The sequence below is a fragment of the Euwallacea fornicatus genome, chromosome 26 (genome assembly GCF_040115645.1).
Source record: "Euwallacea fornicatus isolate EFF26 chromosome 26, ASM4011564v1, whole genome shotgun sequence".
Taxonomy (NCBI): Eukaryota; Metazoa; Arthropoda; class Insecta; order Coleoptera; family Curculionidae; genus Euwallacea; species Euwallacea fornicatus.
In genome coordinates, this window is record NC_089566.1 from 2,622,940 (window position 1) to 2,649,620 (window position 26,681).

The 26,681-nt window shown below is 40.1% G+C and overlaps 2 protein-coding genes and 1 long non-coding RNA gene across 6 annotated transcripts in view; 2 read left to right on the top strand and 1 right to left on the bottom strand.

The window, feature by feature from the left end:
• LOC136347117 (uncharacterized) overlaps window positions 1-26,681 on the bottom strand; it is a 118,956-nt gene that overhangs the window by 87,720 nt on the left and 4,555 nt on the right. For all 4 annotated transcript variants that reach the window (XR_010733432.1, XR_010733433.1, XR_010733434.1 and 1 more), the window contains exons 2-3: window positions 19,697-19,815; window positions 10,446-10,507 (exon numbers count right to left, since the gene is read on the bottom strand). This is a non-coding gene — a long non-coding RNA (uncharacterized lncRNA). The remainder of the gene's footprint in view (window positions 1-10,445; window positions 10,508-19,696; window positions 19,816-26,681) is intronic.
• LOC136347094 (oxysterol-binding protein-related protein 2) lies at window positions 39-6,406 on the top strand. The gene is made up of 9 exons (XM_066296776.1): window positions 39-214; window positions 275-398; window positions 455-672; window positions 731-989; window positions 3,077-3,274; window positions 3,330-3,543; window positions 3,593-3,709; window positions 3,774-3,991; window positions 5,129-6,406. The coding sequence occupies exons 2-9, from the start codon at window positions 373-375 to the stop codon at window positions 5,229-5,231; spliced, it is 1,353 nt and encodes a 450-aa protein (XP_066152873.1). The 5' UTR covers window positions 39-214; window positions 275-372; the 3' UTR covers window positions 5,232-6,406.
• Window positions 17,176-26,681, top strand: part of Dhit (Double hit) — a 28,068-nt gene continuing 18,562 nt past the window's right edge. Inside the window, exon 1 of the mRNA XM_066296793.1 lies at window positions 17,176-17,440. The gene's annotated coding sequence lies outside the window, so the exon portion shown is untranslated. The remainder of the gene's footprint in view (window positions 17,441-26,681) is intronic.

Sequence of the window (26,681 nt, forward strand, 5' to 3'; positions counted from 1 at the left end):
CGCGTGCGCACCGAATCGTCCCTTGTGCCCTACATCTTTCCTGCTCATTCCTCTGGCTGCAAGTTGCCGACTTGACACAATGGGAGCGCACTCCTACATCAAATTTCTCGAGTTAAATGGCATTTGTGCGTTCCTAAATTAGGGCCCCCGAGAGGGTCAGTCATCGATTACCGTCATGATCGGTTAGGACGGACGTGCCGTGTGCTCATCGCGGGTAAGTTTTGGAGTTAACCTGGAGTTCTGTTTAATCAATATCCTTTTTTTGTGTATAAAGATGTTGCGTAATATGCGTGTTTTTGTTTAACGAACATTAAAACGAATGCTCAACTACACTGATCGCGAAAGTTTCGGATTGACACCGACACCGGAAGGATGGAGCGAAGCAACAAGGAATATAGGTCTAAAAGAGATGTTGCCGAAAACTAAAGTCTGATGACCAAGGCTGATTTTGTAGGCTCGTTTTACCAGTACCCATGTACCACAGCGACTACAACATCTGGGCTGTTCTAAAGAATTGCATAGGAAAAGAGTTAAGCAAAATCACCATGCCGGTTGTATTCAACGAACCGTTGAGTTTCCTGCAAAGGATGGCTGAGTACATGGAGTACGCTCACCTCCTAAAAATCGCCGCTCAACAAGAAGACCCAGTGTCCAGGCTGAAATACATCGTGGGTAAGTAGTGATGGCGGTAGCTGCTCAGTGCACTCGCTCAAACACGGACAATCCGCAGGTTTCGCAGTTAGCGCACTGGCCTCGAACTGGGAACGATTAGGGAAACCTTTCAATCCCTTGCTGGGAGAAACGTACGAGTTAGAACGTGAGGACTTTAAGATCGTCTGCGAACAAGTTAGCCACCATCCGCCAATTTCGGCTTTTCACGCGGAAAGCGACGACTGGGTGTTCCACGGATCTATACACCCCAAGTTGAAATTTTGGGGGAAAAGCGTGGAGATACAACCCAAGGGCACTGTCACGGTGGAATTTCCAAAGTAATTTTTTGTTTCAATGGGAACTCGATTGAACGTGTCGGGGACCGACTCCTTTGCCTGCAATCGGGCAAATGAGTCGGTAACGACAAGTAGCTGTAAAACGTACATGTGTGCGTTTACACTGCATGAAGTCGGAACCTTTTCAATTTTAGTAAATTTCTTCTACAGTATTACGATTTGCTGTGCGTAAGCATAATGCTATTTTATACACGGAGATCGTGAAGTAGCTCATTGCGCCTCGAATTTCGATGCACGCATCAAGATGCAAAACGTAGGGGGCATAAAAATTTTTTACGACCACGGTGTATACAAGGTTGCTCATTAATGCTTCAAAGTGCGACTTTTCAGTAAATATGGCGAATGGTAAATATTAGCAAGAAAGGTTTTATATTAAAATGTTTGGTGATTAAGACGTGCATGTTGTAAAATTATTTTCAAACATACAGGGTCCGTCAAAAAAGTATGGTGATACCAAATTATGTTTCCTTAAACGGAGCCCGCAATTTTTTTGCCATTCGTGGATTTATCGTTAAATTTTAAGGTCAGTTTATGCAAAGGGTCTTGTGTTAAAAATCACCATTTTCGAGTTATTCGAGAAAATTCGAAAATTTCGATAAATGCAAGGTCTCATGGACATGGTCGCTTTATCCTAATTGCTACAAATTTTGGAATCGGTTGTTTAGGACTCCGAGAGAATCATATAAACTATGTTTTGACGTATTTTATTTAAAAGAATTCTTCTATAAACTCTGAAATTGCATGCCATCAAACTTCATTAACTCGCTTATTTCAGATGGAATGTTCCAATTTTCTCGTCAGCATAGTGATCAGAATCCAAAAATCTACAACTTTTTTCAACATCGCCCCATCCCTAAACACAACCGTTTCTAAGTTCTCGAAAATTGCCCCTTTTTGGCTTCAAACCGTTTCACAGGTCACATTCCAGTGTAATTTTGAAAGTTTTCGTGATTCTCGATGATTTTATTATTATTTTGTCTTCGGAACTGTCTGTTAATTCTATCGTATTTTCGGTTAACATTATCTTTTTAATTGTTAAGTAAACAGGTCTTTTCTGGCACGCCCGCAACTGTGCTCCAATAAAAATTGAGGATGATTTGAGAATTCATTATGAGAACATCATTTGCATAAAAATAAAAGAATTTCTCGTAGTTCTACGCACTTTTGAATTCTGAGCGTGATGTCGTCGAGAAAACATTCATTTCGCTGAAATAAGCAAGTTGTTCGGGTTTGAACTCGTGCGACCTCGGAGGCTTATTTCGGCGGTTATACATTTTGAAAAAAAAAAAATCAAAACACGTTAAAATGCAGTTTATTAGGCCCTCTTGGAGCCCCCGACAAGACAGATTCCGAAACTCCTAACGTTTAGGATGCAGTACCGATTTCCGTGAGGCTTTGCAGCTGTAAAAATTTCCCAATTTTTCCGAATAACTCGGAGACGGTGAACTTTTGACCTAAAACCCTTTACGTAAACTGACCTTAAAATTTAACGATAAATCCGAAAACTGCAAGAAATGGGGGGGTCTCTGTGAAAAACACATAATTTGGTACCACCACACTTATTTGACGGGACCTGTATATTTGAAAATCATTTTAAAATACGCACACTACTTCGTTAATGGAAACTTTTATATGGAACATTTCCTTTTAAAATTAACATTTACTGAGATATCGCGCTTTGGAGCATTAACGAGCACCCCTGTGTATGAACCTTTCCACTAGTAGGTTCAACAAAATTGCAATAAACTCGCCTAAACGAAACATAAATTAAATCCGAAAGACAAAGACGCCCCGTCATTTCACTTAATTTCCACGGAAACCATAAATAAAACAACGGTGATGACGACGGCATCGCGCCCGATTAACTCACTAGGTAAATAATGAGCCACGTGCGAGTGGTTATTAACCTTCCCTTCACCAGTTTGAGAAGAAAAGGCGAGCTCGCACCTAATAATGGTGGCCCTTAGGGCTAATGTCAGAAAAATTGTATTATCCATACCGAACAGAAACTTACCTTAAATGGCTTTTCTGTAAGTTGCGACGATGCTTGATTTGAAAATGAATTTCAGATTAAAAGAAGCTTACACATGGACTAACGTCACTTGCTGCGTGCACAATATAATTATGGGCAAAATGTGGATGGAGCAGTGTGGTACCATGGAAATAATAGGCCATACCACCGGATATAAGGCCACCCTTAATTTCAAGCAAGCGCGTGGAAGTTCCAAGAATTTGCACAAAGTCGAGGGATTCATTACTGATAAGTTGTAAGCATCTCGTGTTAAATTCCGATAGTAAATCTCATCATTGAAACTATCTCAGAAAGCAGCGGGTGCATTACGCTTACGGCAAATGGACCGAATTCGTTAAATGCACCGATTACGCATCGTATGAAGAATACCTTAAGGAAACGTCGAAGAACGACCCAAGGAGCAAGAGTCCGAACGATTCTCCATCACACGCCCCGAGAAGGATGTTGCAGAAGTTTAACAGTTTGAAAGTTTCAACTTTTAAATCTCAAAACTCTACTCAAGAGGTATTCTACAACTCTATCCTCCACTCCATAACGCAAAATCTAATTTCAGTCCGACGACCCCGACGACCCCGAAGAACTTCCTAAAGGAGACTCGGGAGTTTCGCTTGAAATTCCTAACTCCACGACCATTTGGCAGGTCAACCCTAGACCTCTACAGTGTGGTGATGTAAGTACCAATAGAGGAAGAGTTTAACGATCATAAACTCGCCGCGTTTCGATGATTTTTTCAGTATTATCAGTTTACGACGTTCGCGATGTCGTTGAATGAAGTAGAGACAGGGATGGAGAAGACCCTATGTCCTACCGATTCGAGGCTAAGGCCTGACATACGGAAGTTGGAGCAGGGTGACATTGATGGGGCAGCAATTGAAAAAAATAGATTGGAAGAGAAGCAAAGGGATGCTAATAAACGAAGGAAGAGTAAGAGCACTGAACAGTATACACCCAGGTATGAGTAAAGGAAAAATTAGTGGAACCCACGGCATTTCCGCAAAAAATGAACTTTCAAGTGGAAATAGAAAGGTCATGTTGGGCTACTCGGCGATCCATGTTTCTACCTATCGGTCTCATCAGGCATCGCGCGACGCATACACGAAGGCAAGCGCAACCTGGTGGCGAAAATTCGAAACGACATTGTGTGTATTCACGTGATACTTGCGATTCCTTATTTTTTTACACGTGAAATCTGATGAGACCAATAGTACGAGAGTGATTCAAACATGAATCGGAATTGTTTCATAAAAATGTGTCGGAACAAGATCCGGAAGTGAAAGATACATGTCATTTTTCTACACAATCTCCTGACGCAAGAAGAGACCTTTTTAATGGCCTCAATTGCTGCATCGTTGTCGAATCTCTCTACTCTGAATGCTTCCCTCCACGGGCCAAACATGTGATAATCACATGGGGATATGTCCGGTCTATAGGGAGGATGTTTCAACATTGGACATTGAATTTCTTCCAAATTTTCCCCAGTCGGGTTGCCTGTGTGAGGATGGGCATTATCGCGTTATTGATTGAAAATTCACGGAGAGAGTCGATGTGCAAACACCCTTCGAAATCCCAAAAGATGAATTGAGCCGAAGCAGCGAAGACAAGACCCGTTTTCGACGTTATTTCGGAGATTTCTTATGCTGTTTGTACATTTGCGTTGTGTTTACACGGGTTTCTCTGAAACGCGCTTGAAATCTTTCAATGACTTCCGCCGGTTTTACATCTTCACGTGCAAGAAGTTCTACAACAATGTGTTGTGCGACCCGAAGGTGCACTTCATGCTCACTCGTGATGATGCGAAAACGCGGCCTTCAGGGATTAAGCAGAGTGGGCGTGGTCTTGCGATATCCTGACCCATTGCTCCTATAATAGGGGCACGAGATCCCTCCCGACGGTCTACTAGCTCCACGAGAGAAATCCGGTTCGCGTTTGATTCGCCCTCGGAAGAACCCGTGTGGTCGGCGGCCCAACAACCTCTTTCCACTCCTACTTGAACGTTTTTTACAAAAGCACTTTCCCGCCATTTTTTTTTTAATATGCAGAATTTTTCGAGAAGCTTTTTTGCTAATTCGGTTTTAAAAAATTGTTATAGGTGGTTTAGTCATGAGCTAAATCCTCACACGCAGCAAGATGATTGGATTTCGAACGGCAATTACTGGAAACGTCAATATTCACAGGACGTTGATATTTTTTAGAATATCTACCTTGCGAAAGTCTAGTGTATGTACTGTAGAATCGTGTTTATAGATTGAACTTCTAAAAAAATGTCTTAATATTTTATTTGTTGCAAAAAAATATCTGCAATTTTGGCTAAACAGGAAAACTAGCCATTAAAAATTTACCTATTTTTTAGACAAATACCTGATGATAAATTAATACGAAGGCAAATTTCTTGTGATACTTAATAGAAATTTATTTTTCGACTCGAACCATGTCCCTTATTTTTGGAACATCAACAAGCAAAGTTCCACAAAATTTTTACAAATCTACTAACTGTCAATTAATACTTCAGGTTAGTCGGGATTGTTAGAACTTGCTTGGCTAATAATCAGTGCCAAATTGTCACTAACGCTCAGGTGCGAGCGGCTTTAGTGCTTCCATATGTTTAGAGTATTGCAAGAGGCGAGGAACTCGAACATTTTAGGCAACAGTGTAAACAAACCATGATTTAGAATGAAATTGATGCGAGGCCAATCAGAAACTCAAGTCTAATTGTGATTTCAATTTACAATAAATGGGTGCGTTTACATTGGGCCAAAGTAAAACGGGCGGAAATCGTTTGGCCCAGTTTTAGCGCGTAAATGACTGATCGTGTTGATAAAAGTAGAGGGTTTTTCATCATATTAGAAATACCGAGTGGTGTCTAAATTCTCAAGATTGGATCACCCTGTGCCATTTATTACGTACACGCGGGTAACTCTTCCTCGGGACAACAGAGAGGTTACTGTAAACTCGTTGTTAATCGTCTTTAGTGGAGGGTATCTTCCTTTAGCTGGGCTAGTTTGTTGGTGCACTCCAGTTGATAGTCAATCATAAATCGGCCCTAGTGTCTATTCTCATTTCCTACCTGTCGCTATGAAATCAGGCAATAACGTTTTTAATAAGGAATAACTTTCTATTGCTTACATTATCTTTTTTACTAACGTCATGTATCTAGTAAATAATCTTAATCAACTGTATAAGCCATCTGTGTTTAGGAAAAATAGAGCTATTGAAAATTATATTCCTACAGAGAAAACTGTCAAATAATTGTTACTAGAACAGGAAATTAACTACTCTGTATGTGAGCTATAGAAATTAATGTCTTCGGCAGCCCTAAGATTTCAAGAGTCTCATTGGTTTTGTTGTTAAATAAAACGTTTATTTACGATATTACGTGTCTAACTTAATCATTCTGCCGATAACCCTCAACAGTCTCATCTTATCTCCGCCACACCCGGTGATTCCGTAACGAGAACTCATTTAATACGTACGACACCGACCAGCACCAAAAACACCCAGTCCGTCGAGGCTCTGCTAGCATTCCTGGAATATCCAGTGAGGATGATTTCAGAAACGTGCCGAAAGGGCCAGACAGGCAACGGTACGGCTGGTGCAAGTCTCTGGGAAGGCGATATCGAACTGTGATGCTCTTGCAGCCCTGCTTCTTGGTTAAGGTCTGTCGCAGAAATTGGTGCTGGTCGTGGAGGTGTTCAAGGTTAGTTCAGTGCATTTCTATAAGGTGAGTACGTCACTCACCTCATAGAAAAATATGTTCAATTTTATTTTTGGAAGAGTGTTCACAGGAAAGTCCAACCTGCTTCTAGCAGTAATTGCAAATCCCTCCAGATCCATTACTGACCTGAACTAGCCTGAACATAATACTCTTGCCAATTGGCACGTTGTCTTGCTTTAGTACGAAACAATCAAATGAAATAAAACGAGAGGTCACGTTGAGGCTGAAGCAAATTTACGCCAGAACTGAATCGTGTACAGGCTATGCCTATAGGAAGTGTTAGAGAAGCGTTGGTACAATAGAGTATTGCGTGCCAGCGAATAAAAGAATAGAGCTATTCAGCTAAACTTACTCCATACAAAAGTTACTTGTTTTCATGCTACAGGGTGCGAAAGTAATTTTTTTTAATTATGTAAATTCGGAATAAATCGCATAATTTTTTATTTGCAGACTTGAAATTGCTCCTAGAAAGTTTTTAGGCACGATAAAATCACTCAAAATGTCGATTTCTGCTAGCTGATAGGTCACACCGCCTGAACCTTGGAGAAACTCCGATACTCCGAACCCTTTCACGGAAAAATGACAGTTCGCAAATCGACCGGAATCTCTAACGATTTTTGAGATACTTTCAATTAACTAACTCCGAGCGTATTCAATATTTAGGCAGGTTTTTTCCGGTCGAGTAAAATATTCCGGCCTACAATCATACGAAGCAGTCAAGTTCATAGCATCTTAGAAACCAGTCCAGATGTGTGCGACTAATATACAGGGTGTTTCAGAAACATGTTGCCAAACTTTAGGAGGTTATAAAGGGCGACAAGTTAAGTCATTTTGCCTCCGGAAAAGAGACCTCAAGGCACTGGACAAAAAAATTGTTAAAAACGTTAAAGAATGCACGATGGACTAGTAGGTCCTTTATCCCTCGGATTTGAAGGACTCGCGAGACCTGGAAAAAGTCGAGTCCGAAAAGGGACAGGCAGGTAAGATTTGGAAGGGACGAGGAGCGCTCGTGTGGGGGCGAATTTTGCCCTTTTCTATTCTCGCTATTGAGAGTAAACAAATACTTTACATCATCATGGGAAATCTCCCTAATGATGATCCGACGTATAATTTATTTAACGAAGTCAATAATATCATTAGATGAACTAAGGGCCTTACCGACATCTCGGAAATTACAAAAAAATTACTACAGTAATTTTCGAATTTCGATTATCTGGCCCCATATACTTTCAAGTATTAAACCAAAATTTTGTCATTAGGGCACTGTCATTCTTTGGGATTAAAAAATGTATTTAATAGTAGAAAGAAATCTAATGGGTTTAAGTCGGAACTTCGCGGTAACCACAGATGTTCACCATCCCGACCGATCGATCAATGTGGAAAATTTATACTAAAGAACTGCCTTATGTGCATAGGGTAATGAGCAGGAACGCCATTTTACATAAACCAGAAACGTTGTTTTAAGACTAAAGCGAGATCCTATAACGGTAGATTTAAGTTGTTTCTCGAGAAGCTCAAGTACCATTTCCCATTCAATTTTATCGTAGGGTCAACCGGTTGCAAACTCATATTTCTCAAAATCCCGTATTCCACATTAATTTAAAATTCAAATCGAATGTAATATTCCCTCGTTAAATCAGGATTTTCTCCATTGGAAGAATAGCTATTCCTCCAAGTAAAGATATCACTGCCCGTAAATGTTGCTGCGTCCGTCAACAATATTTTATCAAGAAAAAACACAGCAACAAATAGCAACAATTAATTGTGAGTTGAAAACCCTTTGGTAACACATTTGGAACAGGCTCAAAATGGTATAGAGTCGTAAAAACGTAGCAGTGGAGAAATGACTGATTTACTCACTCCCGTCGCTTCAGAGATACATCTGACGGTAGTCTCTGGGTCCTCCATTATCCGAACGAAGATATTCTCTTCTGGATCTACAGTGGGAATTTTTGGTCTTTCATTATCAGACCTTGAATGAAAAGAACAATTCCCACCCAGTTCATCGTAAAGTCGTTTAAATGTTCGATGATCTGGTTGTTTGTTAATGTTTAAAGTAAAACGCTTCTAATGTTTCAAAATAGGCACCAACCTCCGACTCTGACTTTTCATTATTGGCACATCACCTTCCACCTTGTCATTTCATCAAGTTTGGAAATAGAAAATAATCCGAGGGGGTTAAATCTGGCGAATAGGGTGGCTGAGGAAAAAATTCGAAACTAAGTTGATTAATTTTGGTCATCGGTATGACAGAAGCGTAGAATGGTGCCGTGTCTTGATGAAACGAGACTTTCTTTTGAGCAAAACGCGAACGCTTTTTCCTCATTTCGTCGCTCAAACGTTGGAACATAATCTGTATAATATTCCGCGTTTGTTTTTTTTCCTTTAGGGAGACAGTCAATAAAAATGATCCCACGTGCACCCCAAAAAACTGACGCCATTACCTTCCCTCTAGATGGAACAATTTTCGCCTTTTTTTGGTACCGATTCTTCTCTACAAGTCCATCATTTTCACTGTTCTTTTGTCTCAGATGTGAAATGATGGACTCGTGTTCCATCCACGGTCGTGAACCGACGCAAAAACTCGGCTTTATTGCCGCGAAACTTTGCCAAACACTCCCTTGGAACGTCCTCACAGAGCTGTTTTTGTTCATCTTGTGCACGGCTTTCTCGTATCTAATTGTTTGGTCAAAATACGATGTCCGGTACATTTTGAAACGCCAATCGTGTCAGCTAACTCGCGCGATTTTAGCCGACGGTCTTCCAGATATCCGGCGTGGTCAGATCTGGAGTGTCGTTGGGTCGATCACTGCAGAGTTCAACTTGGCAGCTCGTACGACTACGTTCAAACCCCACCATTCAATATTCTACAGTTGTTGACGAAGGACCAGATTCCCCCAGAGTAGAATCTAACTCCGCTTCCATGTTGGATCGATCAAGACTTTCCAAATGAAAGTATCGAATCATATATATATATATATCGATGACCGATTTTTCCCATATTCACAAAATCTCTAAAACCGTTCGTTGAAAACGGCTCCAAAGCAGGTACAAAACAGCGTAACACCCTCAATCTTTAGACATAAACTTTTTAAGGTTAGGTCTCTGTAATGTGGATAAATTTTTAACAAGAAAATCCCCATCTATGTGTCAAGTCGGGTACTTCCGAGACGATCCTCGAATGCCTATGACCCTTCTCGCATATGTAAGATATCCAAATGGTTTTGGAGGAACTTTCTAATTTGCGTCCTACAACACTCTTTTCAGTATCAGGACTTATCGAGCAGCGGTTAAGCAACCCGGTTGAAATACTGGGGCGCGCCCTGTCTGCCCTTTTTGCACTTCGACACTCTCCCACGGATCCGGTTTGATCGCTTCAAATTTTACCACGTTAGAGCGCGTTTTTACCAACTAAAACACTATGTGAGCCCAGTAATAATAATAATTGACGTTGCGGGAAAATCGGATAGGCATAACGCCCTTCTCGCATTATTCTGCCCATGATTTCAATAATTACAAACACTGATAAGTTTTTGGAAACACCCATGAAACACGGCATTATTAAAATTACCCACGACATGCGTCTCGTTATTTTTACATGCAAACCTCGCATATGACATGCTGGGTGGCGTGTGCATTGGAAAGCTTTTACGTATATACCAACATATATCTTAAAACTTCTTTTTTTACTTACCTAAGTATGCACGTGTTCCTCGTGGGTCTTGGATTCGAGGTGACGTGACTGGAGGGCGTTATCTGTGAATTTAAGGGATGATTAATACTGGTGAAAGATCGAAACCGACAAGAATTTCTTTTTTAATGCGAGTGCCGCGAAGGCTGCCTAAGCTTAAGAATGAAATCAGTTAAAAAAATGAGAGTCTCTATAATACGTCATTGAGAGTCCTTTCTGCCAATTTAAGTTGGAATTACGAAAGTTGTTCATTTTGTTATGAGCATGGCGATTGGTACTTTAGTTGTATCACAAAAGCTAATTAACGTTTAAAAAGAATAATTGCGGCACCAGAAGTGGAGCTGAGCCTTTAGACGGAGCAAAGCGGCTTTACCTTCGCTTGTTTGTGAGAGAGAAATAAAAGAAAACCCAATAACTTTTTTTGAAAATATTTCAGAGGGAATAAATAATTGTATTTTTAAGGGTAATCGCAAACTGGCAAGGCGACAAAACTCACGTGGTACTTTCTTTGATTACCACACCGAAAACTGTGCGTTTACGTTTCAGAAATAAAATAAATTTCCGCACCTCTGAGTATTCAATACAAATAAAGCTGCCCAATATTCCGAAGTGTACGGCAAAATGTATTTTCTTATAAAAGTGCTTCCTCGTCAGCAGGAAAAAGGCCATTTAATGCTGTATTTCAAAAGGCTGCAGGAATAATATATTGTACAAGGAGCGCAAAATGTAGGAAACGGTCATTTTCCACGAGTTGTATGCGATACTTTTTCTACGATTTCATCAATTTGTGAAAAATAAAAGGGATTTACTGCTTAACTCCAAAATGTCATGCACCTGTCGCCAAAATGGCCCGCCCGGTGGCCATTGTTGGTGTTTGTTTCGCCTCGCTGCCGAGTACGAAGTAATTGGAAATGAGATTATTTCCTTATCGTTGCGCGCGCAACCCGTAGGATATGAAAGTGCACGGAAACCGCGGGTCTTTTAATTTTGTCTCGATGCCGGCAACAGCGAAACGTCCGGACAGTCGTAGGAAAAGGGTTTTTCCAATCGTTTTCACCTGTTTAAATTTGAAATTTCCAGCGTTTGCGCAGAAACAGGTAGGACGAACATGAAGTAATAAAATTACAAAATGGAAATTCGCTAGCAAATCTACTTTTCAATTATTCCATTGACTGCAAACGCAGAAGTAAAATCTATTCGATTAGTTTTTACCTGCGTAGTTGTCTCTAACGATTGCGAGTTATAATTTATGTAAGATATTCTTGTTATTTGTGACCCAATTTGAACTCAATTACAAAGTCGTTTTAGGAGTAAAATTTCGGTAATAAGAGGAGGCCTATCTAAGCTTAAAAGTTGTTACTTCGAAAGAAATTTAACAGGGGATTATGTAGCAATTTGTGCCCTTTCTTTTGTAATTTATAGGCATTATGTTCCAGACATTCTGTTTATAGAAAGTCAATTTCGTTTTAGGACGGCAAGAGGGCTGCGGCATCCTCATTACCATCTTATAATTTATATTTGGTATGGTCTCCTCAAAACCATTACTTCATCATAATTTTAATGACTTACTATTTTAATCAAATTGTTTATCAAATTGAGCTTTTTTGCCCGTCTATTTAGAGAGATCGACAAGATAAATTGCACTAGATGCCATTTTCATAGTAAGTATCAATGATTGTTACGTTAAGTTTATTTATTATTTACGTTGCATGGGGTCATGGGAACAATTTTACTCAATTACCGGAAATAATATATTTTCATTGGTAAGAAAAAGTGGGCGTTAATGAGAAATATTCGAAAAACATTGAATTTCGATTATGATGATATTGCCGCAGATGCCGAAACAATTTCTTGACGTCATGAAAACGCGTGGGCGACAGTACTGTGGGAAGCCGACAAGAAAGGACAGAGGGCCTTTCTTAAAGCAACAATGCGGAGGACCACTCCTCGTTTCCAAATGTACGAAAACTCTTGCTTAACACATTCCGAGGCCATTAAAAGACTCTCTTTTCCGAATTCGATTCGTCCGTAGGAACGTACAAATCTAGGTATGTTATTATTTTATACAGTTCATTAATGAGGGAGATTAAAAATCGATATGATTTAATCTGTTTACCGTTCGTGTGGTAGATGAGTTCCGTGGAAGTCTAAAGCTAAGTGACGTTGTAAACTGAACGAAGACAGCAGAGCGATAAATTGTGGCAATAAGTAGAGCTAATTTTTGGATAGAGGTTCGATTCGCTGGGTCAGAAGACCGTTAACATTTCAGTAAATATTTTTATTGTTGTTCCTCCCTGAATGAAATATTTAAATGCAAATTGCTTCTGTTTTCGAAACTGTCGCTTTGCAAAATCGACAAAAACATTGAAACGAGAGAGTCTTTAATTAATTGTATTTTAACATTGTTCTTAACCCATTTGCATGAATTTGCCAAAACCGCCGGTGACGAAATAATTTTTAATTTCTTCTCCCTTTCGAGAGGTTTAGTCGCTTGCTAAAATCTCCACCCCAGAAACGTTTCGTGACGTTTTCGCCGCTAAGCAATCCCAAACCCAGAAACTACCCTCACCTCGACTAAACTGATAGAATATTTAACTTTTCGTCGGAAAAAATATACGAACTTACGCATTATCCATGAAATTTTTCACAACACACGACAAAACCCGCAATCTAGTTAAAATTGTTTCTGCTGGTACGGTAAATTATTAGGTCTATAGGAAAGTTCTGTCCGTTCATGACGAAGAAGGAAATTATGCAGTCCGTGATTCATCTAACAATATTTACCGTACGATATAACTTCCATTATTGTTTATGACCTCTTGCCAGCGCGATGGCAACTTGTAAATCCCATTTTTTGAATAACGCCCTGTCTTCGGAGACGAAAAACTCAAGAAGTGCTGTTTTGACATCTTCTTCATTTTTGAACTATTTTCCCGCCAAAAAATTATGCAAAAGGGGGAACAAGTGAAAATCAGAGGGTGCAAGGTCTGGGGAGTATGGTAGATGCGACAGAATTTCCCGGCCTAGCTCCGCGATTTTCTGACGAGCCTCCATAGCCGCGTGTGGTCTGGCATCGTCGTGATTCAATAAGATTTGCTTCCCGTTGAACATCTCCATCATCCATCGTTTCCTTGAGTGTCTTCTTTAACTCATCCATTCGCCAACAGTATTTCTCCGAATTGAGCTTTTCGTCGGGTTTCAAAAGCTCCTAACGGATCGGTCATTGGATGTCCCACCATATACACATCATTCTCTTTTTAAGGCTTAATTCAGATTTAGAAGTGGAGGGGGAAACTTTCCAGTACGCTCTTTCCCTTACAACGTTTTCACACGTAGTCCACCTTTCGTCACCAGTTATCGTACGGTCCAAGAAAGGTTCACTTCTCTTCCGAGCAAGCAGAGATGCGCATGCGACGATCCGGCCATGCGAATTTTTTTCACTTAATTCATGAGGCACCCATCTGGAACATTTATAGACCGATCCTGGCTTCCGAATGTGGTCCGAAATGGTTTGTTGAGCTGAGTTAAGTTTTTTCGCGATCTCTGATGTTGTCAGAAAAGGATCTTTGCGTATATCACAATATCGTCATCAACCAGAGATGGCCGCCCAGAGCGTGCCTCATCACCGAGATCGAAATCACCTGCTTCCAACTTTTCGAATCATCTCCTCCAAAAACTTTCGCCAAGTTTCGACATGCTGCGATAGCACTTCTACTCTGTTGGAATTCATACAATATACGGTGTCTCAAATGAACTTTATTAGTACCCACGTTTTCACGATCGCGTCTAGCTTAGTAATGACATGAGATGCCTTCCCTGTAGTCAGTTTCGAAGGAAACATGTATGTACACGCGGTTATAAAGAGGCACGGCCACATACGGCTCAAAGGAGTATGCGCATACGTGTTTAAACTTGAAACGGAATTATCGGACAGAACTTTCCGGTAGATCTAATAAATGCACGCATTCTAATGAGACAGCGAGTCCGGATGAGCTCCTTACCCTCGTCAATTATATCTACGTTTTAAATCAGGCAGAGTTTGTCATATCTGATGGTATTAAGAAGTGTAAACATCAGTTCTAGACCCGTAATCTGGAAACAATAGTTAAACTCTTCCTTCTTCGGATCTCGAATCACAGAGCCCCGTTTTTGAATCGCGAACGTATTTGAGAGAGGCAAATATGTTTTGTTTGAACAGCAATTCAGCACGACTTGCCGAATATTGAATAAAGACTTACGTATATGAATTAGTTTCCGGCATTTATACCTACACAAACACATATCATCAAGAAGCGAAAAATGATTATTTCAGGCCCAGATGGCAGCTTGGCAGGCAGTAGATCGAATAATTGGAAAATTCGACGCCGGACCTATACCGAACGTTCACCTCGAGACTGCATTTTGTGAAACATTATTCAGGTTATAATAAATATTTCATTACTTATTAGGGGAAAATTGATGGAGCCGTAATTCTGTCGCCCCCACTTACCCCTTGAGCCCGGGCGCCGCCTCATCTAAAATCTCAAATGACAAAGCGGATCCAGTGATTGTGGGATAGGTCCATAACTTCGAAACCGTTTAAGATAGAAAATTTATTCAAAAGTCGTCGTTCCGGCTTTTCCACTGTATTCCAGGAAATTATCATCAACTATACAAGGCGAACCATAAATGTTTTGGCGTAACTTTATTATATTCGCCTAAATAATATCTCCCTTTCAAAAGCTAATCTGGGGCCAAATCGAGGCTGTCCCGTTTTGACTAGAAGCTAACTGTACCACGTTCTCCTAATTGAGATCGGCATGCTCATTTAATCTACAATTTCGGAACAAAATTAAAATTTCGTTGTTGTCCAAGTGCTTTAACGCAGTCAGCGAAGGGATCGTTTTTGGAACTAATCTGGGACGATAAATTAACAGTTTCTGTAATTAGGTGCTTTGTTATAGCTACTATTACGTCTAAATGATACCAGATTGTTTTATGTCTAACTGGTATTATTTAGACTTTTTTGTTACCAGATAGTAAGAAGTAAATCTCTGTTTTTATTGGCCAATTTACCCGTATTTCCTGGCAGCATGCAAGTAATATACAGGGTGGGCCAGTTACCAGCAAGACTTGGATATTCGATGACGGTCCTTATTCTAAATGACGTACGACGTATACCAGGAGTCCCAAACGCATAGCTGGCTCTTGTGATTTTTTTGTAAATTACTTAATACAGCTGCCGGTGTAGCCAGAAATGACCCCAAATTTCGAATTTTAAATTTGACACTACGTAAAATTTTATAAATGGCGAACTGCACATTTTTTTTTAGTTTTCTTTTTGCACCACTCGCTCATTTGCTTTATGATAACATAATAGCGTCGCCAACGTAATTGTTTTTTAATTTTTGCTCATTTCGTGGATAAACTTTTATGGTTCACCCTGTATAGTTGAAGATCATTTTCTGAAACGTAGTGCCAGATGGTGAAGGTATCAGCGAATTTGCCATATATTAAGCGGTTTCTAAATTATGGCTCGATTAAGCATTAACCCCATACTAAAAAGTTTGACATATTATAGAGAAATTATTTCGAATTTTCGACAGTTTTAGAAAAATTGTATTCACTCTCCAGAACATGGCTTAGAAACTTTTTTTTTAATTAAAGCGGAATGCCTTTTCCAAATTACTGGCCTAGAGAATGTGAAAACTGGCCATCTTTCCCCTCACAATACCTCTAATTGTTTTAAATAAATTTTGACATTGTTATTCAATTCCTCATAACGGTTTTGTCCAATTCCTTTGCGGTACAGCCGACTTCCTCTCTCGGTAGCTCTCTGAGCCCTTGTACACAACAATACGTAACTTTTCGACAGAAAGTTTTGGAAAAAAACGGTCTCTGCTATGTTAACCTTCTTGATCTGGAGTTGCTACAAAGCGAATCTTAAATGTGCCGCCAAAAACATTTCAAGTTTTGAACGGTGCTGCTGAGAAATCGGGAGTGCGGTCTACAGAAACGGATCTAGAAAATTCGTGGGAACAAGAGGGAAATGTGAAAGAGATCCGTTCCAACGGTGACCAGTCTGGACGGGGGCAAAATAGGGTTAAGATGTTACCAGTTGCGTATTTATATTGTCAGAAGCGCGTAACAATGTTAGAAAATAGCTCCAAAAATTGGACAATGTGATTCGCTGTCCTTGTTGACTAGTGCATGTTGTCATCGAGGTAAACGTGAAATGTTCTCACATTTCATCTCGCTTTGAACTTCTTGTCATTTCCGATGGCTCAAAGATCGCCCATGAGCGCTCAGCGTCAGCCAGGACATCCTGTGCTTCGGTTGCCCAAAATTCCTAGTCGTTTCCTGCTTGGGTTCTCGACCTTCTGGATATAGTCGAGTCGTCGGACTATTGGTGTGGCACTTACGATCCCGCGTGCCCAATACCCTTCAACGATGATCATAAATTCGAATAATTTCGAATGAGGACTCAAACCGTCTCGCCACATAACCTGAACTCCTTCGTCTCTTCATCAGTGTACTTAAAAAAGATTCTCCGTCGTTTTTCGGGACAAAAACGACTTGATCAGAATTTTGGAAGTATACGAAGTGGATCTTTCGCGGGTGTCGCTTGCAAGGCTGCGTTGGCCTCCAAATCGGAATGTACGAGATCCGTCTCTGTCCAGAGCCCGATCGTAGGCTGCGCCGCGGCGCGGTAGACGTCGGCATCGTATCGTATCGGTCATCGTTATCGTATCGTCGTAGCTGCGGCGCAACGCAGGCATCGGCGAGTGAGCGTGAGCCAACGAACGGCAGCTCAATCGTTCGACGACGCGTCCAAGACTCTCCTGAAATCGACACTCGGAGATGGGGCCCACGAAACCACGTCCAGAACGGGCCCCGGTGAGTGAGTGCCAGTGCGAACGACCAACAGTGGTACCCCGCTAGCACCAGGCACCATTTGGAATGGGCTTAAGCGTGGCGCCCACGTGTGCCCGCGGCTCTCTTCATGGCCATTGATAAAGGTAACGAACCTGATGACGTCACCGCCCAACCTAAACTGTTCGGTTCAATGTGGCATAAATGCCTTTAGTGTCAGTCCCACACCACAGCTACCCTGAAGGGATTGTTCCGTTTGTCGACCTCCGACATTTCTATGGATTTCGATGTATCGCCGAAAATTTTTCAACGAGGCTTGCCTGGCACACAACTGGAGAACCCGAGACTTGTTTGTGTGGCTCAGATAAATCGGTATATTTTAGTTGTCAGATTTGCCTCGTGATTTGCATTTTCCAATAGTCAGTACTTGCCGGAAAACCACTCGTAACACAAAAAAAAATTGGAAACTTACCCCAATTAGATTAATGTCGACTGCAGTCGAACGTGGCACAGTATTTTTTATCGCTTTAACGGTGTCAAATTTGTCTTAGACGAAAGTTGATACTTTTCGATATACACGGGAGAGAGGGGGGAGGGGGGGAAAGTCTCATCTGTTTTTTCAGATTTTTTCTTCGACAATTTCTGCGATACCTGCTTCAAGTTCTGAGCGATCGAAGGCCCCTTGGTCTTAAATCAATCAAATCACGTGACTGTTAAAATACATTGCTTGCTTCCCTTGAGTTGAGAGCCGCTTCCACTCTTACAAATTTTCTCGTACCGACGCATTTTCCGAAAATTTGAAATGCCTGTTCAATCACAGAAACGTAGATTCCGTTTTTCTGCAGGTCCATGTGACCTAAATGTCTCAAAAACTGTTAGAGGTGCGACCGAAGGTTCGCAAAAATGAGCGGAACTTCGGCCCTGTGCATCGGAAACCGTCAAGTTTCGTATAAGACGGGGCAGGGGCCATCCTGCGTCTGAACTTCGTCAACTTACAGTCTTGTAGATGTTGAATTAACCGTTCCGACCAGCCGAAATGGCCGGCGATACGTTCCGCTTTATTTATTTCTGGAACAGCTGATTAACTGAAGAAATCGAAAAGGCTCAAATGCAGAAAATGGCAATTACCCTCCCCATAAATGATAAATGCTCAAATATAATGAATAATTCTCTAATGTGAAACTCCACGTTGACTGAAACTGGGGAAACCGAGTCTCGAGAATTCGCCTATTAAATATTAGTTAATATTGCAAGTACTGGATGGTCTCAACGTTACCTATGTACATATGAACTTACATAATGTACACCTCGTTTGGTTTCTGAACCTGATGTCTTAACTTATCGTTGAGGCGCGTTATTGTTTAAAACTGTGTTTGGCTATTGTAAACACGTAATCCAAAAATGTGATTATTCTATGTTTACCAGATTTTCAATGCTAGAGTTTACAATTGCCGCGGCAGGTGTTTATATTCCAGATATGTATATTACTTAGTACACATCGTCGGTAATAATAGCATCTTGTGTATAGCACGCGTCATGGGTATAAAAGGAGTGGGTGAGGAACTTAGCGCTATCGAATAAGATCTGCTCTTTGGAACAACAGGAGAAAATGCACCAAAGTATACTAAGCCTCTTTCGGCTAAAATCCAATTTAAAGAAGTTTTATGGCAGCGCCTGTATTGATTTCTTACTACAAGTCGCTCTTTCCTGTCACTTTTATCATACTTCCCTTTATTAAAGTCCCGATGTCAATTTGATTTATTGGAAGTTCTGCTTTTTTTGCCTCGAAATGTAATAACTAGTCCTTTTTAGATTATTAGTTCGGTTATTTGGGTCATTTTTTCTCTTCATCGCGCGGACTATTGGGGGACTTCGTGCGCTACAGAACGTACACGCACAATCTGAAGAACCTCTTCGGCCCGCCGGACGCGGCCGAACCGATTGCTCGGCGCTGCAGTGTGCAACGTCGTCTGAACTTTTCGAAAAATTTAACGTTACCCCTCGACCGTAAACGAATATGTTGCTATCTTATGGCAACGTAATAACCGTAAGTAGGCAAATATCCTGGCATCTGATAAAGAAATACACCTGGATATTTGATAGTTCCGCTTAAATACGTCGGAAGCATAATGCGAGGCAGAATCATATCAATAGTAAAGCAAATAACTTTTAAGGCGCAATAAAGCTGTGAGAACGATAACACTGCGTGACTCACGGTGGGTATGCCCGTGAGTTCGTCGAAAAGTGTATGTCGCACGGAAACACTCTCAAATCGGGACTGATTTGGGGTATCCGTTTTAAGGCCTAATTTCGCTTTCTCGAGTTTATTTCCCCTCAACATCCGCTCTGCTGCGACTCAAACGAAAAAAAAAATCAATCAAATAATACTTATGTATACTTACCAATTCCGCCACAGGAGACTTTAATTAAATGTCAATACCGCATCTCCAAACTCCTTTGATCAGGTAGCAAAATCCAATTTCTGTGGTTCCAATGTTAAAATTCGGTTATCGGGCGGAACCTGTAAGCAACAACGACAATAAAATCACCTGATCACGAAACGCCATTATTTTTAAATCGAGGAATGCTTGAAGGCTAATTAAGAGCAATCGACGAACATTTTTCATTGAGTATCTGTTAATACACGTTTCCTAGTTGAAATGCGATTTTAGGCATCAACAGTTTTTTGACCGTCTTCAAGTTCCAGACTTGTGACGTCACTTGGTTATTAATTAACGTCCGATTCCCCGCCGATATTTAACACCCCCGTGTAATACATTAGGATCGGCGTGAAATGCCGATATCGAGGATCGTTAGATCTGTAAAACTGTTTGTCTTTTGAAAATCACTCAGCCAACTTAAAACGATTTAACCCCCGCCTCTATTTAACCCCAGTCTGGGTGTTGAATACTGTAGTGAGTAACGACTAAATTACGCTCATCTGTCTGCGTCTAAAATAAATATTTTTCCCTTCCCAAAATAGATATAGAGGGTAGTTGTTTCCCTTTATTAAGATCTAAATATATCCGCATTTCCTTCCTGGCTCGAAATTCCCCTATTACTTAATTAACGGAATAAATTACATGTTGGCCGAATTCATATTTTAATTATCAAGTAATGGCGGATTTTCAATGAAAAAACGCCATTTCCCGTGGTTTAAGGCTTCTCTAAAGAGAGCATTTGTGTACACATCTCAGGAGAACGTTAATTACGCATCTCGAAAGCAACGTTATAACAAATTAAATGACAGCAACCTTATTAGGTGCTGTCATCGCCAGCAACATCACTTTTTGGGGAGGTACTGGATCTTTCAATAAACGTGGTCTTAAGCGAGGATAATTCAATTCCAAATTCGCTTTTGTTTATTTAAACAAGACGGGCGTGGCCGCGTTATCGAACAAATTTCGACAAAATTTCAGTTTGCCTTGGTCCAAGTCCGTCCGGGTCGTCGAAAGTCCTCTGGACCGTCCACGGTTACGTCCACTGGCGAGCGCTTGCGAGTCTAATTTGGGGAAAAAAAAATACCCCGATAATCCAACGGAATTCCGAAAAGATCTGTAACTGTGCCGGCAAAGTATTATCTTCGAGTGAAGCAAAGCACAGATAAAACTTTCGGCCTAAATTAAACCCTTTTATGGAGGTAATCCTCAACAATAAGCCCATTAAGCCAATCATATCGCGCCAACTAACTTTCTAATTTAGGTTTAAGACCATGAACTGAACAAGAACATAAGAGAAGATTCGATACTAATATTTCGGAGACAGAGACGTCTTGCATGACGTCGGTGACCCCGGTTTGACTCTCATTGAGGGAATTGCCCCGCTTCGACAGGTCCATTCCGGAGCTTTTGGGAGAACTCAGACGATTTCAAAGAACGTTTTTTTTTCCCTTCTGGAGTTTTCCAAAATCCAGATCTGCGGCGACTTTTAACCTCGAGTCCGATGGGCTTCGGGGGAGTTCGCCTTCGTCCCGTGAAATCGGTTCGAGTTGGTTTGGGTTAATGTCGGTTTCGACGAAGATTCAGTTTCGGGTTGCGGCCCGTTGTCAACGACGACATTTTACTCAAAGAGCCAGGAAGTCGTCGCAATGGACAAGTAATTGTCCCGAAACTGTTACGTTCGCAGGAGAACGGCCGGTTTTCTTGCAAAATGACGGTTAAAATGTGGCAGATCTAGGACGGGGGTTTCACTATCTTCGCCCGCTATGAGTTAAACAAACGTTTCATGAAAATTTCATCTAACCCAATATACCAATCCCACACAAACAAAAAATATGTATGGGAGGGCTGTTTATTTATTTAGAAAGGCGAGCAAACAAAAATCACATTTTACCATCTGAAACGAACCTTTCAAACCCGTTTAACGTGAAAGCATTTCCCTCTTCCTCGAAAGAAAACACTCCAAATGGCCGAGGGGCTTTATTTTTTTCATTTTGGAGAAACAGAGAAAAAAAATCGGTTTATTAATAAGTCACTGGCCTCTAATAATAATGCAAGATGGGCTAAGCCGGGCCAATGATGGCAGGTTACAAAATTTCCCGTTTCGTATCGATCGTTTGGCTTATGTATATAGAAAGGTTAGAAACTAAGGGTGATAAGCAATATAAGGGCTGCCGTTGTCGAAACGTATGCGTGTTTGTTTGCTTTTCCATTTAAACAATAAAAATCATTATTTTGTTTGATGCGAAAGAGGAACTTAAACCTGAATACTTCACCGAGAGGGAGGAAACTCCGTTTGACGACACTGAGCGTTCGAGTGGGAGACATTACAAGTCGCCTTTAGGCCCATATCTATTTGGCTCAATTAGTGCTCTAATTAAGTTGTCCGTCCGTGTTGTGATTAATAAATAATTCAAAAATTCGCGTTGGCCTGGCTTAACTGGGTGCTGAGGGGAAATTTTCCAATGTTTATGTTCCTTCGGGGACGCCGCTCTCCGGCGTTTGACAACATTGGAACCTTCGCCGGGCCAACGTCAATAACGTCGTGCGTATACCAAACTGGCAGGTTTTGCCAGTGGAACTGGAACTCTTTGGGTCCGAAATGGTGAAGTCAGTTTTTATTAATACATCCATCAATCTGTCCCAAACACTGTATAAGTGAAACGTTTCCTTTAGACCGCCATGCTCTTATTTATAATCAATACCCCCGCTCTCAACGTGAACATGAAATTTATGGGATGGTATTAATAGACCGCGAAAAGTATTGCAGTTTAATGTAGTTCTTATTATTAGCTGCAAAACACATACCTACCACTGACATTGATTTTATATTATGTTGTTTTAACTGAGGCCACGTAAATTTGGGACGTTTAATCGATAAGAGTTAGTCTCTAGCCAGTAATTAACAAACAACCGAACGACCCCTCTATCCTCAGATTTTTATTGAGCCTTTGGACGACACATCTCCATCGTTTTCGAATTGAAAATTCGTGGTCGGCTCACCGTTGAATTAAGCACCCCGAAAGGGATAAACCTTAGCTAGCACTAAATCAGATTTTCCAGTGCGACCTAATAAGTAGATCAATTAAATTAATATGGTGTTTTGTCTCTGTCTGGCTCTTGGAAAAAATGCGAGCTTAATCGATGTACGTGTGCACGTACTGCAAACGAGGGAATTGACTGAGCTCCGCTACAATTCCGATGAGATCTCTAATTCTAGATTGCGCTGTAATGTATTAAATGCGACGCCCTGTGTATTATTTCATTTTTAGGTTCGCTACTTCTTTCCGTTCGTTTCTGCTTAACGATTCCCATGCCCGTCCCCGGTGGTTCTCAAAATTTCTATTGACGTTTCAGTTCGATGTCGGATTTTTCTTTTAACGTTGTTTCGCGAAGATGCCCCATCTGGAAAAAGTGGTGCTGCCCTTCGCGGTGGACCCCAATTGATGCTTTTACGGTCAAACACTAAACCCGGCTAAAGTGCATTTTTAAATAGAGCACCCTGGGAATTGGTGAATACGTGAAAGACAATTAAATTTCATTTTAAAATCGGTATCGTGTTCCTTTACCTAGAGCCTCATATTTCGGAAATAAACGCTGCTTTATGTGCTATCTCTCGACGTTGGATTATTTTGACATATTCTCCGGATGTGGTTCTCCAACGCCACAACGGTTGAAAACCGTTCAAATTGTTGTGACACCAGCCGATATTTTAGACGTGGTCGTCACCACGACGTAGACTTGTCAGGATTGAGACAACTCACTAACAACTTTTTACTTCACTAACGTTTCCAATGGAGAAGGACAGAGCGCGAGTATTTAGGGCACAAGAGATTCAGCAACGCCATTTAATAATCTAATAATAATTTGAATGAACCTAGAATAATGGAATCTCCATGAATCTGGAATATGAATGCCTTCGAATGTGTCTGAGAACGAAAGGGTCTTGACTACTTATACCACCGTGCGACCATGGGCGTACGACTGATAACACGAATTTGTCTAGAGCGCATCGTTGAGGGTAGTTGGTCATTTAAACGGATCTTAGATCTTCGATCTAAGCTAACTGTACTTTGATGATTTTGTCGTATCAGACAAAGGGATGACGTTTCTTAAATGAATCGGTGCTCTAATTGCGCTGTAACGTCACCGTTAGGTTTTCGTGAGGAATCAAATAGAGACGATGTAAGAGGGAAATAGATCCATAGGCGTGACGTAGGGTGCTTGGTTTGAGGATAAGAAGGTACAGTCGCTCAAAAAAGTATTCGTACAGCGGGAAAAAAGTTCTGTGACTCATAATTTTCGACTGAATTTGTTCAAAATTTGTATAACGAAAAATCAATCCTAAACTCAGTTTAGGTGTTCGAGCAAGTTTTGAAAATTAAATTTTTAGAGTGCTTTTCATGGTCTTAAAAAAAACTCCATTTCGAAAACTTCTTGTGCGGTGGAAATTTTTCAGTAGGATTTTAATGATCCTGTAGAGGGGATTTTTCTACGTATATCCTGAAAATTTGATCAAAGTCAGAGCACAAATAAGTGAGTTGCAGCCTTTTAAATTCGCCAAAAAGTGACGATTCTCACGAAAAGTAATAAAATTTAAACATTTTTGGCGAATTTAAAAAGCTGCAACTCCCTTATTTGTGCTCTGACTTTGATCAAATTTTCAGGATATACGTAGAAAAATCCCCTCTACAGGATCATTAAAATCCTACTGAAAAATTTCCACCGCACAAGAAGTTTTCGAAATGGAGTTTTTTTTTAAGACCATGAAAAGCACTCTAAAAATTTAATTTTCAAAACTTGCTCGAACACCTAAACTGAGTTTAGGATTGATTTTTCGTTATACAAATTTTGAACAAATTCAGTCGAAAATTATGGGTCACAGAACTTTTTTCCCGCTGTACGAATACTTTTTTGAGCGACTGTATATAACGAAATGTTCAAATAGTTTGACAGGTAACGAGGTTGTGCGCGTTCATACAAATACAAAATAACGCTATTAAGCGTGGGACAAATTCGCAACGTCCTAAACAAATTCCATTTTAACAAAATGGCACCTAAACAATAAATAAAATAATGCAATTATTGAATGCCCACATTAGGCGCTTGAAATGATTTTAAAAATGCACCCGAAACGCGCACGTTTAGTCCGCTACACATTACTACACATACTGATATCAGGTAAACTTGTTCTTTTATCTTACCCCACAATTAAAAATCTAGAGGGGTAAGATCGGGAGAAACTGTGAGCTAATCCCAAGGAGCCAAACACCTAAACCATCGATCACTCACAGTTTTCAAAGACCTCTTTATTACCACTTGCCCACGATGGGTCGATACTCGGTTCAATACAAACCAAGAGGTCAGACATTCGTCTCGGATTAGACTTTTTTAAAACGTTTATTTGAGACAGAATTTCAGTTTGTCGGAAATGTTTAAACTTACTTGATATACTTCAGGAGCCAAAAAACATTAAAACTGAATTTTCCTTGAAATCCAATTTCTTCGGTAATACATGTGGATTATGATCAGGCTAGAAGTGTTTATTTTGTCTATTGAAAAAGCCATCTCTGGAAAACTTGGCTTCGTCTGACCAAATTATATTTTTAAAAAATTGGGGTCTCCTTGTTTGCGTACCAAAATTGCTTCCCAAAAGTAAGTCCTGTGTTCGTAATCTTCTGGCTTTAAATGTTAGACCTTTGCGAACTTGGGTGCATGCATAGTATATGCTCGACTAGGGTTCTCTAAATCGAAGCATATGCTAACCGCAATTCATATACAGCACTACCAAAGCTTGGGGATAAGCGTAGAAGTAAGCTAAAACATTCACAATGTTCTCTTCATCAGAAGTTACAGACTTCGATAAACTAGGTTCCGCCCTTTTGTGTTGTAACCGTACAAACTTCCTTGCGTTCATTCGCTGTAAATCAGGGTAAATTCCATTGAACTTTCCGCATGTTCTTACATAACTTGGTCAAATTGACCATGAAAAATAAATAATTTCGTTAAATGTTCATTTGAGTAGACGTTTTCTACCGTTTATTTAGGTTTCAAGTCTCTGTTCATAAAAAAAGCCCAAAATTTACAACTCCATTACATGTCAAATTTTTCGGTAAATATTCAAAAAAATTTCATGTTTAGAGGGTACACAAAATAGCATTTATTAGTGAAATATGATGGTTTAAAAATAATTAATTGTCTTTCAGCGGTGTTATTAATATAAAGAGTGTTCAACTAAAAGACGCCTGTAACTATAAATACATTAGTTTGGAGCCAGCCTATACAAGTTAACACCAATCTCTATACATAGGAAAATAAACACACATGTGTTCGTAGAAAATATTCTAACACTTGAGAAGGTGTCTTTACCTCGATCACTGTTGACCCCCTCGTTCGATCAACTGCAATCTGCCTGCGGTAAAGTACCACTTTTCGTACTTGTTGAATAAATCACTATTACCTAAGCTTTTTTTATGGAGAACATAAAGCAATTTTACACATCTAACTCAAAAATAGATGTTTCCTAAGGCTGAAATTGACACGTTATTGGCGCAAATTTTGCAATATTTTCGTTTTGTTATTCCAAGTGTCAAAAGAACGAAATTTTTCATAATGATACATTACGACAGTCGTACATCATTATGTATCAGTATTTTTGTCACGAAAAATAAATTACGTTTGATTTACGTTTGCTGATCTGATATCATTTTCATAGCTCAATACCTCTCATTTTTTTACATTTTTATCATCTACTAAATTAAATATTTAGATTAGTTTTAAAAAGTTATTGAAAATTATTTCATTTTAACTAAATTGTTTGGAAATTACGATTTTGGAAATACAAAAAATATCATTTTAACCGTAAATTTACCGAGAAAAAACTGCAATAAATTTTATGTCCAAAATACTTCGCTTCTTTGAAAGATCTCTCTATACATGTAACTCGTAT